The sequence below is a fragment of the Falco naumanni genome, chromosome 10 (assembly GCF_017639655.2).
Source record: "Falco naumanni isolate bFalNau1 chromosome 10, bFalNau1.pat, whole genome shotgun sequence".
Taxonomy (NCBI): Eukaryota; Metazoa; Chordata; class Aves; order Falconiformes; family Falconidae; genus Falco; species Falco naumanni.
The window spans coordinates 21,979,555-21,992,289 of NC_054063.1; the positions used below are offsets into that span (position 1 = coordinate 21,979,555).

A 12,735-nucleotide genomic window follows, 5' to 3' on the forward strand; every position below is an offset into this window, starting at 1 on the left:
ATGAAAAGTTTAAGGGTTAAGCTGCTTCGCCTTCCCTGCGCAGGGAGCAGCACAGCGGGAAAACTGGCTTCTGAGCATCTTCGCTGATGCCGGGGTAATTAGATCCCACGGGCCCCATGTGTCACTGTGTGGCTGTCACACGAGATGAAATCCCTGGCTGATAAAGGCTTATCCCATCGGGCTGGGGCTGGCTAATAAGTCAGCGGCTATGATTATCTCCTGGCCTTGGAGGTAATCTGTGCAAGCCACTGGGAGAGGCTGTGCAGCGACCCCTCCCCATCACCCCACTTCCCACAGCGGAAAGGGAAGATGCAGATTCTCTGTCGGGCAGTCCCAGGCGCTTTTCCCAGAACAGGGCCCCAGCTTGCCCCACCACGGGGGGGTGCGGGGGGGCCGGGGCACAGCCCCAGCAGAGGCACAGCCGGCTGGAAATCCCCGCTGGCTGGTGCGGTGGGGAACAGAGCGGCGTCCTGCGTCACCCCGAGCGCGGCAGCTGCCAGCCCTGCCACGGCAGCACCGGCTGGGACGGCCGTGGGCTGCCAGGGTGAGGGCAAGCACGTAACGCTACCTGCTGCTCCTCTCCCCCTCTCCAAACTGGGACTCCCCCATCTCCCAGTACTCAGTGCTGGCATCACCACCTCCTCCTCTTCCCAGGCAGGGAGAGCTGTGCTGCGGGCAGAGCCCGGGTTAGCCGTGGTCCCGCACCGTGAGCAGGCATGGGCAGGGTGGGCAGGCTTTGCCCTGCAAAGGGGCCATGAACAGGCTCAGGAAGGGGCAAACCCCCACCAGTGTGGCTGGCTCATACACCTGTGTACACCCTGTGCCCACGCCTCCAGGTCCTCACACGCTGTGTACACCCTGTGCCCATGCCTCCAGGTCCTTCGGGAAAGTCCAGGGCTGGGTGCTGTGCCACGGCTTATTCATTTTGAGGCTTTGCAGCCCCAAGCAGCCCGCCAGCTCTCAGGAGCCTCATCTCTCCTCCCTGCGAGAGGTGACTTTCTCTGACTCAGAGCTGGAAAGCAAATGCAGTGGGCTGTGAAAGGAGACCCAGTGGGCTGTGGGCTGGGTGGAGGAGCCGGATTTCCCCGTGCAGTGGCATGTGGCTCTGCAGTGGTGATGGAGGGGCCAACACCAGTGTCACTCCAGAGGGCAAAGCCCACCCAGCCCACCCAGCCTGTGCTGTGCTGCTTTGCAAGGGCATCCAGGCAGTGCTTGGTACCAGACAGTTCCATCCCTGCCCTACACAGGGTAGAATTCCTCTTCCTCCTGAAAGGATGGCTGAGCTGGGCTCCTCCACTGGAAGGGGAGAGGGACAGATCCTCCTGGTAGCTGCGGCATTGAGGAAGGATGCTCAGGAGCCAGCCAGGAGTGAAGGGGCTGCGTGGGACCCTGCACTGGACCCAGCCCTCTCCCGGCACTGATCCCTGTTTCACCCACATGCACCAACACATGCACCCACCTCCCTGCAGAGCAGCACAGGCACGGGAAGCTGCTTCCCCAGGTGTGGGAAGGCCGGTGCCCAGAAGCGCCATGACCATGTGTGCCACCTCTCCTCTGCAGGGACAGCTTCTGCCAGGAACCTGGGGCCAGCAGGGAGCTACAGGATGAGTCAGGCTGCCTCACCAGCCCCTCAGCAGCCCTTGGCACAGCTCATAATGGCCCTTCCCACTTGTTTCCGACTCAACTCAGCACCCAGCACTCCACGGAGCAGATGTGAATGTTAGAGGCAAGGAGAGATCCGAGAGATGGGGCAATATCCTGCTCACACCAGCCTGGAAAACCCATGCCTGTTCCCACAGGTCCTCACACCCATGGGCTGAGATGCCGGTCCCGTGGGAGGACATGGCCCCTGGAGCAGGGAGGTGTCCTAGTCCCCGAAGCTGGAGGACAGGGGAGGAGGGTCCCTTATTCCTTGTAGGGAGCATGTGGGAGCCCTGAAAATCTGAGGGGAGGCACCCAAGAGGGGTGCAGGGCTTCAGGGGAGTCCTCTGTGTTCCTGGTGCCCTGTCCCCTCTCCCATGGGCGCGAGGTACCTGTCTCCTCTCCTGTGTGTGCCCCTGTCCCCTTTCCCATGGGTGTGAGGTGCCTGTCCCCTCTCCATGGGTGGCCCTGTCCCCTCACCTGTAGGCTGCCCTGTCTCCACTGCCGTGGGTTGCCCTGCTCCTTTTCCCAAGGGTGCAGGGTACCTGTCCCTTCTGCCATGGGCGCAGGGTGCCTGTCCCCTACCGCGGGCTGCCTCGTGTCCCCCCCGCCCCGGGCTGGCAGCGCAGCCAGAGCCGGCAGCGCCGGGCAGGAAAGGGAAAGTGAAAGCCAGCGCGACGCTTTCGCTTTCAGAGCCCCGGCACGCTCCCCCGGGGTGGCGGGGCCGGGCGCGGGGCCGCGATGGCGGAGCCGGGGGCGCCCATGCGGCTCAAGGAGTGGCTGATCGCGCAGATCGACAGCGGCCGGTACCCGGGGCTGCGCTGGGAGAACCGGCACCGGACGCTCTTCCGCATCCCCTGGAAGCACGCGGCCAAGCAGGACTACCGGCAGCAGCAGGACGCCGCGCTCTTCAAGGTACCCCGGGGGTCCTGAGACCCCCGCCTGGCTCCGGCAGCGTCCCCGGGACCCGCCACCCGGCTCCGTGCGCACTCCCGGTGCTCCCCGCTGCCCAGCTCATGCGCACCCCTGTGGCTCCCCATTGCCCAGCCCTGTGCGCTCCCCCGGGACCCCCACCGGCTCCCTCTGCGATCTCGCTCCATGCACACCCCCGGGCTCCCCATTTTCCAACCCTGTACACTCCCCTGAGACACCCCACCCCCCCCCCCCAGCTCCGTGAGCACCCCCGGGGCTCCCTGCTGCCCAGATCCATGCGCACCCCTGCGGCTCCCCATTGCCCAACCCTGTGCACTCCCCCGGGACCCCCAACCTGACTCCATGAGCACCCCCTGGGGCTCCCCATTGCCCAGCCCTGTGCACTCCCCCAGAACCCCTCACCTGGCTCTGTGTGCACCACCACCCAGAGCACTGGAGCTCCCCACTGCCCAGCTCTGTCCTCAACCCTAGGACCTCCCACTTGGCTCCCTGTGCACCCCTGGGACTCCCCACCCAGCTCCATGCGCACCCCCAGGTCTCCCCATTGCCTGTCCCTGTGCACTCCCCCAGGAACCCCCCCCACCGCCCAGCTCCCTGCAGCCCCCCAGGACACACAGTCCTGGCTCCCCACTGCCCCGCAGCCAGCCCTGGCTGGCAGATTTATACCCCAGTGGGCCCCCTTGGACAGTGGAATGGGGGAACAGGGCACTGGCAGCCCCCACAGTGCAGGGCACCCTCTGCCTGGCAGGCTTGGGCCATCTACAAGGGGAAGTACCACGAGGGGACGGACAAGGCTGACCCCTCCACCTGGAAGACGCGTCTCCGCTGCGCCCTCAACAAGAGCACTGACTTCCAGGAGGTGCCCGAGCGGAGCCAGCTGGACATCTCCGAGCCCTATAAGGTGTACCAGATTGTGTCCGATGACACCTGGGATGCAGGTATGTCCCTCCTCCTGCACCAGACTTGGGGCTGGTGTCTGTGCCATGCCTGTACAAGCCCTGTGTCCCGTAGATGTCACCCTTCCTCCCCACTCTTCTTCCTCTCTGAGTGACCTGTGCAGCCAGGCACCTTCCTGGAGGCTGTTCCTGCTGTTTGCCAGGGCCTCATCAGGTTTTCCTTGCTCTCCGCAGAGAAGGATGGTGACATGCAGTCCCCGGACAGCAAACATCAGCAGGTGAGCCAGCCCCCTACCTTGTGCCATCTGCCACAGGAGCTGCCTACAGGCTGGAGAATGTGGGAGCCCCAAATCCTGCCTCATCCACCGGCTGCTGCCCTGCCTGCATCTGTCCTACTGGGCAGCTGGATCCCCTGGGCATTGCTGAGGGTCCCCTGTGCCATGCAGCTGCCAGCCTCAGGCAGGGGATCTGCCGGCACACGGGGTCCATGGTGAAGGCAGGAGCTGGCTCAGGGCACCCCAGTGCTGGCTCAGCCCTCACCGCAGCCACTCTGCTCCTCAGGGCAGCACTGCAGGGAGTCTGGAGGAGGCAAACCAGAAGGGCACAATGGAGACATGCCACGTGTCTCCGCTGCCCCTGCTCTCTGCGCAGCTGGCCAAGCGAGGTGAGGAGGGTCCCTGGCGGTAGGATAGGGCTGGGGTGGGGGGTATACACTGCCCGGCAGCAGCAAGCCCTCTCTCCACAGCCCCACGTCTCATCCCTTGTGCAGGCAGTGCCCATGGTGATGGAGATGGGCTGGGGACTCCCTCCCTGCTCCAGCAGACCCACTTGATCATGCACTTAGGGGCTTTAATGAGGCCCAGTAACAAGCAGCAGCGGTGGGAAGGACCCTGCTGTCTGCCTGACTCCAGGGGCTGGGTCCAGGACAGCACCTGGGAGCCCTTGGGGACAGCTGCCCATGTCCCTTTACCACCTCATCTCTGCCCTGGCTCAGCGTACCATGTGAGGGGAGTCTTCTATGGCTGGAACCCAACCCACGGCCACCTCCTCCCCAGACCCCCGTCCTACCTCCCCGTAGAAGACATCAACCACTCAGGTAGGAGCCATGCTGGCTGGGCAGTGCCTGGTGTGGCCCCCCCTGACTGGGCTGCCCACAAGCTGACTCTCCCCTCACCCCAGACTGCTGGCTCCACGTCCGCCTGTACTACTGTGACGTGTTGGTGAAGGAGGTCACCACCCGCACGGCCGAGGGCTGCCGCATCACCTCCCGCGCCGTGCCAGCTGACAGCGAACGCCTCTACGGCCCCTCCTGCATGGAGCAGATCGAGTTCCCCCCACCGCGAGTGCTCGGCGGCAGCGGACGGCTGGCCGGTATGACTGACGTGCTGGAGCGGCTCCTGCCCCACCTGGACCGCGGTGTGCTGCTGTGGGTAGCGCCCGAGGGGGTCTTCATGAAGCGCCAGTGCCAGGGTAGGGTGTACTGGAACGGGCCACTGGCCCCGCACAGGGACTGGCCCAACAAGCTGGAGAGAGAGAAGACCTACAAGCTGCTGGACACGCAGCAGTTCCTGCAGCGTAAGTGCCCACCTGCTGCCCTGGGCTCCACCGGCCCCGGGGAGACCCTGATCCCCTCGGGAACAGGGGCAGGTCCTGCCCCGGCGCAGCTGCTCCAGGCTGCGGGGCCCCAGGGGTGCCGTGTCCCCTAACGGGGCCAGTGTCTTGCAGAGCTGCGGGGGTACCTGAGCCACGGGCAGCCCACGCCGCAGTACCAGATCCACCTGTGCTTCGGGGAGGAGTACCCCACCAGCGCTGGGCACCACTTCCAGAAGCTTATCATGGCCCACGTGAGTACGCACCGGGGCTGGTGCTCATGGCATCCCTAAGCCAAGCGCCAGGGCCGTGGCGGTTGGGAGGCTTGTGGGCCAGTGCCCATTGTCCATCGGCTCTGTGCCTCCACAGGTGGAGCCGGTGTTTGCGCGGGAGCTCTTCCATCACGCTCAGTGCATAGGGCCAGCGCTGCTCCGTGACTCCCCCCAACCCTGCACCCCCGGTGCCTCCAGCCACATTATCCACGTCCTCAAACAGCTCTGCCAGCCCTGAGCCCGAGTGAGTGGGAGAGAAGAGCCCAGTTGCGACAAAGCCTGGGAGCGGGATGCTCTGCTGCCCCTCGGCCACGCTCCGGTCACGTTCCCCGAGCCGCTGTGCATGGGGTGCTCAGCACTGCAGGGCCGTGCAGGCGGGCACTGCCCAGGACGAGGACGGCTGCCACCCCCGCACAGATCGTGGTATTTATTCCCCAGGAGCCACCGGGTGGGATTTCCTGTGTGCTTGTTTGGTGAGCCGGGGCAGTCAGCTCCATCCTTGTACCTTGCACGGCAAGGATTCGTTGTTTATAAACCTTAGAAATAAAGGTTGTGTTTTGGTACCACTGACTCTGGGGTGGGGGGCTGGTGCTGGTGCGGGGGGGCCACGGGCATCTGGGGGAGCCGAGCCTGGGCAGAGCCTCACACTGTGGGCAAAGCCAGCTCAGCCCCAGCCGTGGGGACAGCATGAGCTAACCCCTGCCCCTGCGCCAGCTCACGACCCGCCCTGCCCCACGTCCTGGCCCCTTGGCAGGAGGTGCGGGCCCCTGCGAGGTGCCCATCAGCTGCTCTGCCAACCTGGCAACCCAGGAGCCTGTTCCAAGGGCGCTGACTGCCCATGCCTCAGTTTCCCCTGGTGAGCGGAGTGAGGAGGGCTCTGGGAGGTGGGGGCCATGCTGCACCCGGGGGGCAACATCCTGGCTGGGTGCAGTGCAGGGATCTGGCATGGAGCAGAGTTGGGGCACGGTGCACAGGACCCATCACAGCGCCAGGCTGGAGGCGGGGGCCGAAGTGCTGGGGTGGGCAGGGGGTGTGTGGGGAGCTGAGGGCTGCCAGCAGCCCCAGCCCCACCAGCAGCCCCCCACTCAGCCCCCTGCCATCCCTGGCCAGGGCCCAGCTGCTCACCGTGGGCAGGGCAGGATGAGACCCGGGTCATGGGAACCTCCCGTGGGAACAGGGGCTGTGGGAGCGGGGGGCCGTGCCCGGGGCTTGGCCACAGCCGGCGCTGCCCACCTCTGCCCCGGGGAGGCCGCGGCCGTGCCAGCCCCGGGGCCGCTGGCTGCTGGCCGCCGGCCTTGGCGGCGCGTCCATCCGCCCGTCCGCAGGGACTGGCGCTGGACGGCGGAGCCCGCTCCGCCCTGGGCGGCCCCGTAGAGGAGGGGCCCGCCGCCCCCTCGCCCGCCGGCGGGAGGCTGGGCTGCGGCCGGTTTTAACGGGCCGTGCCGGGGCCGTGCGGCAGAGCGGGAGGCTGCGGCTGGCCGTGAGGATGCAGCCGGACCTCCCCGTCGGCGACACGGCTCTGCGCAGCCCACCGGCCCCCGAGCCGGCCGGCGGCTCCTTCCCCAGCCCCGAAGCCACCAAACCGCCCTACAGCTACATCGCCCTCATCACCATGGCCATCCAGAGCGCGCCCGAGAAGCGCATCACGCTCAGCGGCATCTACCGCTACATCATGGGCCGCTTCACCTTCTACCGGGAGAACAAGCAGGGTTGGCAGAACAGCATCCGCCACAACCTCTCCCTCAACGAGTGTTTCGTCAAGGTGCCCCGTGACGACAAGAAGCCCGGCAAGGGCAACTACTGGACACTCGACCCCGACTGCTACAACATGTTCGAGAATGGCAGCTTCTTGCGGCGCCGCAGGCGTTTCACCAGGAAGAGGGCCCTCCGGGATGCACCGGGCACCGAGGGGGACGAGGGGTGTGGAAAGCCCCCCAGGCAGCGGGTCCAGGGGCCGCCTGCCGCCCCGCCACCCGAGGAGGTGAAGGCAGATGGGGGCTGTGCCTCACCGGCAGCCTCGGGGCACCTGCCGAGCCCTGCCATGCTGCCCGAGGGTGCTGGGGTGCCCGGGTGCGCTGAGCCCTCCACCCGGCGGCAGCCACCCAAGGCCAGGCAGCCCTGCTTGTACCTGCCGGACGTGCCACAGCCCAAGGGGCCGTTCTTCGCCCCCCCGGAGAGCCGCCCACCCAAGGAGACTGTCTTCGGGGGGCTCCCGGCGGCGCTGCAGCTGCCCCGGCCAGGTCAGTACCCGCTGCCCAGCGAGCGCCCAGCACCGCACCCTGCCCTGCTGCCCACCCTGCTGCCCACCCAGGCCAGGGACCCCCCACAGGACTCACCGGCCCCTCCAAGCAGCCCCCCGGGCCAGCTGGAGGGTGAGGAGCCAGCCGCCCCTGGGCTAGGGCCAGGCCAGCCCTTTGGGCAGGTGCCCCCCACGTTCCCTGGCACCCTTCTGGGCACAGGCAAACCCCCCCCATCCTGCTTTCTGGAGGGGGACGGCTACTCGCAGCCCCCCCTGCCCGTTTTCGGCTCCTTCAGCCGGTCAGGGCCTGACGCGCTGGGCAGCAGCTACCAGTGCCGGGTGCAGGCGCTGAGCTTCTGCGTGAAGGAGCGGCCATGCAGCACAGCGCTGGAGCATCTCCTGGCCACAGCCCCCCCGGCCCCCACCGCCCCCCGCCAGCCACCCTTCGGGGCCATGGGGCCACGGGCGAGTGAGCAGAAGGAGCCGTGGGGACCGGGGAGCACGATCCCACTGCAGGGGGGCAATGGCTATCCACTGGGGCTGCCCCCCTGCCTCTACCGGACACCCGGCATGTTCTTCTTCGAGTGAGGGACTGGCCCACCCTGGGACACCCCTGGCCCCAGCACCAAATAAAGCACATTCCCCAATGCTGCCTCTGTGGTCTCTGCACCCCGCTCATGGTGGGCAGCGGGCAGGGGAAAGCTGGGGACCCTCTACCCCATCCCGGGTGCTGGCTGGGGGACATGCATCCCCAAGACCACGCGGTGCAGCCCTCATCCCTACAGGCCCCTCCACTGCCGATTGCTGACTGAACAGTGAGGCTGCAGGGGGACGGGGCAGGGCCTGAGCCAGCACCCGCGTCCAGGTCCTGCATCCCTGGGAGATGCTGGGGACAAGGTCCTGCTGCAACATGGGGCCAGGAGCGCCCAGAGCCCCATCCCAGGGTAGCAGTAAGGACCCTCATCCATGAGGGGCAGGGGGACACAATGCAGCAGCAGTGAGCCCCTGCAGAGCCCCGCTGCCACCTCCTTACACCTAGGACTGCTCAAAGGGCCTGGCTTCACCCCGGGTGCCACACATGTCACAACTGGCACCAGCCTCAGCATGTGGCCCCGCTCACACACCCATGTGGTCCCAGAAAAATGCCGGGGAGGAGCTGGGGGCAGTAGCACAGTGTGGGGGGCTCTGCTCGGAGGGGTAAAGGGCTCCCTCCCCTCTCTGTCCCTGCTCAAGGCTGTGCCCTGGCTTGGCCAGGGTCCCACCAGGTTCCCGGCAAACACCGTGAGGCCAGGGAAGCCCCCAGAGCCCTGCTGTGCCAGGGGCTGGGGCTGCGATGGGAACAGCCAGGGAAAAGTGGATTCCTCCGACCTGAATCATGCCGGGCGGCTGCTGGAGAGGAGGCACCAGCTGAGTCACCACTGCCGGTACCGGGCTGGGCACAGGGCTCTGCCCTGGGCGGCCAGGCTGGGGGGCACTGGGGTGGGCAGGGGTCCCCACACAGCCCCAGGCTGGGACCCGGTCGCTAGCCCCTTCCTACACACCACCAGGACACCGGGGCCATCGTCTCTGCAGTGCTGGAGTAGGGACAGAGCAATGCTGGCATAGCGGGGGGCTGCGCCTGTGCCCCCATCCTGCCCACCCCAGGCTGGGAGAGAGGGGACCCCAGGAGCAGCGGTGCCCAGGCTCCACAGCACAGCTGGTCCCAGGGCAGGCACAGCAGGAGGACCCCAGGCTGGCAAGGTTCTTCATGCTGCTGCAGGGAGCAGGCTTGTGGCAGAGCCCCCTGGCCCCCCAAGACCAGAGGGACCCCAGCTTGCCCAGTCCTGGGGGTCTCTGTGGGGGCCGCATTGGCACTGAGGGACGGCGCTGGCGTCACTCAGGGACCCGGAGCACCGCAGCCGCGTCAGTCCCGTTATCAGCCCCCAGACGGCTGCTGCTGGGCCATGGCCACGTCCCAGCCCCAGGCAGGGTGAGGGGGGCCACCATTCGTCATCGAGGACGGCCACTCAGCCCTGGGCCTCTCTCTTTTCTCCCTTTTTTTTTTCCCCTCCCCAGTGGAAAACAATATTTGAGCGCCTACATCATGCTGGCGTCTCCGGAGCGGCCGGCGGCGAGCGCGGCTGACCTCAGCCCCCTCCTTCACACGGTCCCCGGGGGCGCGGGAGGAAGCGAGCTCCGCAGCTGTGCCCAGGGGCCGTCTGGTTCCCACGCAGCATGGCCGGGCCCCTCACCCGTCCAGGCTCCCCTCGCTGCCTGGGAACACGTGGCCACAGCCCCAGGCTGGGGTCCCTGTGCTGGGAGCAGCGTGGCATCACATGGCCACATCCTATCGCTCCCTCCCTGAGCTGTAGCCCCCAGGGATGGAGTCCCCCATCCCACAGAGCCTGGCTGCCTGCACTGGCATGCAGACCAGGGCCATCCGCTCCGCTGGTGCTCCCGGCTGCAGACCCGCTGCTCTCCCTGCCCTGCCTCCTCCCTGGCTCACTCCACGGCTCGTGGTGGGTGGCCTGGCCCACGGCCCACTCGCCCGCTCCCAGCATGGGCCGTGCCGTGGCCAGGGACCAGGCTGCACCCAGTCACGGGGCAAACCTTCTGCTGCCGCTGCTGGTGGTGCTGCCGGTGCAGGAGGTCTGCCTGCTCCCCTTCCCGTCCCGTGCTGCCTGCAGGACCCTTCGCTTGTTCAGGCAGGGTGGGTGCCACCAGGATGGGGTGCAGGCAGGGATGGGTAAGGGTGCTGCTCCGTGCGAGGGCTCAAGACTCTGGGCATGGATGCTATGGACACATGTGCAAATACCCCAGACCACATCGTGTGTCTGTGGGGGGTGATGAAGACCCCCAGCACAAGGGATGGTGCTGGCTGCCATGACCTTGTGCTGGACCAGGACCAGACCTGTCACTATGCCCATTGGCCCCAGCAGGACTGGTCTCCTCCATGGGGCTCCCGAGCCCTGTCCTGCCCCTCAGCTGGGAGCGCAGGATGGGGCCATGGGTGCTGGCCCAGCAGGCCCTCTCCTCTGGCCTTGATGGAAGCATGATGGGTAGCTCCATGGAGTCCTGGGGTGGGAGAAGAGGGGGCTGGAGAAGCCAAACTGGGCTGTGGGGTGGGAGTCCCCCACCCAGGTGTTGGGGCACCAGGACATGCTGGTGCCCATGCATCCCTGTGCCGTGGCCGTGCACATGCAAGGCTGCATCCAGGGACCGATGTCCCAGAGCGGCTTGGGGCACCAGGAGTGTCCAGGGGGTGATGGCCCAGCCAGGACCTCCGTGGGCCACCCTACAGCAGAACCCTGTAGCCCCCATGGTCCACCAGGGCCAGGGCAACGCGTGGCTCCTGGGGCCAGACAGGAAGGAGACGTCACCGCCACGGAGCGTAACTCAAACCAGATGGGGCTGCGCTGGCGTCCAGGCCCGCAGGGTGGTCACCGACAGGAACCGGTCAAAGGCTGCCGGCAGGAAGGGCTGGGAGGGACGCCCGCGGCAGGAGCTGCATCCAGGCCCAGGCAGCCTTAACCGCTTCGGGGCCAGCGGCAACCCCACCGGACAGAGGGGCACCGGCCCCCATCAGCATTCCCTGGGCATCCCACCCCACTCGGGCAGATGCTGAAGCCATGAGGACACCTCTCACCATCCCTCCCGCCCTCCTTCCTCCCAGCACCCTGGGGCACTCAGAGCCAGTTACAGCTGCACAGCCATGGGGTGCAGAGACCAGACCCCCTCAGCTGCTCAGCCCTGCCTGGGACGCACCAGGTAGTCCCTGTCCCCCGCACAGCTGGTGGCTCTCTCTGTCCCCTCTACCCTGGGGATGAGACGCCGTTTCCATCCCATCCCCACATCTGCAGCCCTCCAGCTGCACCTGGGTCCTGCGTGGGTGGGGGCAGTGGCCCAGGGAGGGGGGTGGGAGCAGCACCCTGGCGAAGCAGGGCAGGCAGGGGCTGCGGGCAGACTGTACATTTATTTACAAGAAAGCAAGAGCCAGGCAGGACTCTGGCGTTGGGCAGGGGTCCCGTGAGCCATGTCCACTGCCCGGTGGGGATAAGCCCAAAGCCCGTTCACCTGCTGCAGCCAGTGGGGCTGGGGTCCCGCGCCTTCCCCCATCTCTCCCCAGGGTTTATGCAGCAGGCGCAGAGGGCACAGGCATCCCCGGAGCAAACACACAGCCCTGGCTCAGAGGGGGCTCAATCACAGTGTAAGCCAAAGCTGGGGGGTAGAGGGAGGCCGGGCCCCCCCTGCCAGCCCCCCAACCCCTCCTGCAGGGGGCAAGGCTGGAAGCTGCAAATCCTGGGGAATGCCCAACCTCCAGCAACACCGGGGGGCCCCAGGGGTGCAGGCAGAGGGAGAGGGGGCTGGGGCGAGGCGGGGGCAGCACCTGCCTCCTCCAGCCCAGCCAGTCCCGGCGAGCCCCCACGCGTGGCGGGGGGAGCTGGCGGCCGCAGCCACCGGCAGTTCCTGTGTGTTGGTGGTCAGGGCTGGAGCGATGCTCGCAGGAGCGGGGGAGCGCGGTCCAGCTGCTCCACATTAGGACGCCTCACTCATCTTGATCTGGCGGGTGAAGCAGAGGTTGTGTTTTTCCCCCGCTGGCAGAGCCGAAGGGCAGGGAGGGCAGGAGGAACACAAAGCCTCCTTCTTCCCTCTCTGGCTCCCAGCTGGGGACACTGCTGGAAGCATGCTCCCGCTTCCTCCCTTCCTGTGCGAGCAGCAGCTCAGGGCCAGCTCCGCTCCCTCGCACCCGGCTGGCCGGGGAGTTGCTTCAGTGCTAGCTCTGGTGCCAAAGGCCAGGGTGAGGGTCCACGCCTGCCCTGCAGCATCCTCATGCCAAGCCGCAGTGCTGGGAAGGGAGGTTGGGCAGCTCAAGGTCCAGCAAGAGTGAAGGCAGGGCAGGGCTGTGGCATTTACAGGCAGAGCGAGCAAGTCTGGGTTTTTGGGTCCAAGGTAGCAGCAAGCGCGTGGGGCAGCCCAGGCAGCGGGGCTCACGCCGGACCAGCCCTTCTCCTCCAAGGCCAGGGGAAGGAAGCATGAGTGGAGCAGAGATGCTGCAGGTCAGGCGATGCAGAGCCGGGCCAGGGATGAGGTCAGAAAATACCACTCAGGAGTGGCCTTGCAGTTCAAGAAAATCCAGACAGGAGCATTGGCTCAATGGGCATGGGGAGGGCTGGAGCCCCGGGAG

The 12,735-nt window shown here is 66.9% G+C and overlaps 2 protein-coding genes across 5 annotated transcripts; both read left to right on the forward strand.

Moving 5' to 3' along the window:
- Positions 1–2,322: 2,322 nt before the first annotated feature.
- On the forward strand, positions 2,323–5,895 carry LOC121095094 (interferon regulatory factor 4-like). 4 transcript variants are annotated; one of them, XM_040609465.1, is made up of 8 exons: positions 2,323–2,556; positions 3,323–3,512; positions 3,705–3,748; positions 4,032–4,134; positions 4,216–4,566; positions 4,650–5,045; positions 5,196–5,314; positions 5,430–5,895. In XM_040609465.1, the coding sequence occupies exons 1-8, from the start codon at positions 2,383–2,385 to the stop codon at positions 5,568–5,570; spliced, it is 1,518 nt and encodes a 505-aa protein (XP_040465399.1). In that variant the 5' UTR covers positions 2,323–2,382; the 3' UTR covers positions 5,571–5,895. The 4 variants fall into 4 exon arrangements, with proteins under 4 accessions (XP_040465399.1, XP_040465400.1, XP_040465402.1 ...); XM_040609466.1 differs by having other exon boundaries at positions 4,240–4,566; XM_040609468.1 differs by having other exon boundaries at positions 4,465–4,566.
- Positions 5,896–6,792: 897 nt separating this feature from the next.
- On the forward strand, positions 6,793–8,211 carry FOXS1 (forkhead box S1). The gene has a single exon (XM_040608842.1). The coding sequence runs from the start codon at positions 6,819–6,821 to the stop codon at positions 8,157–8,159; it is 1,341 nt and encodes a 446-aa protein (XP_040464776.1). The 5' UTR covers positions 6,793–6,818; the 3' UTR covers positions 8,160–8,211.
- The last annotated feature ends 4,524 nt before the right edge of the window (positions 8,212–12,735 follow it).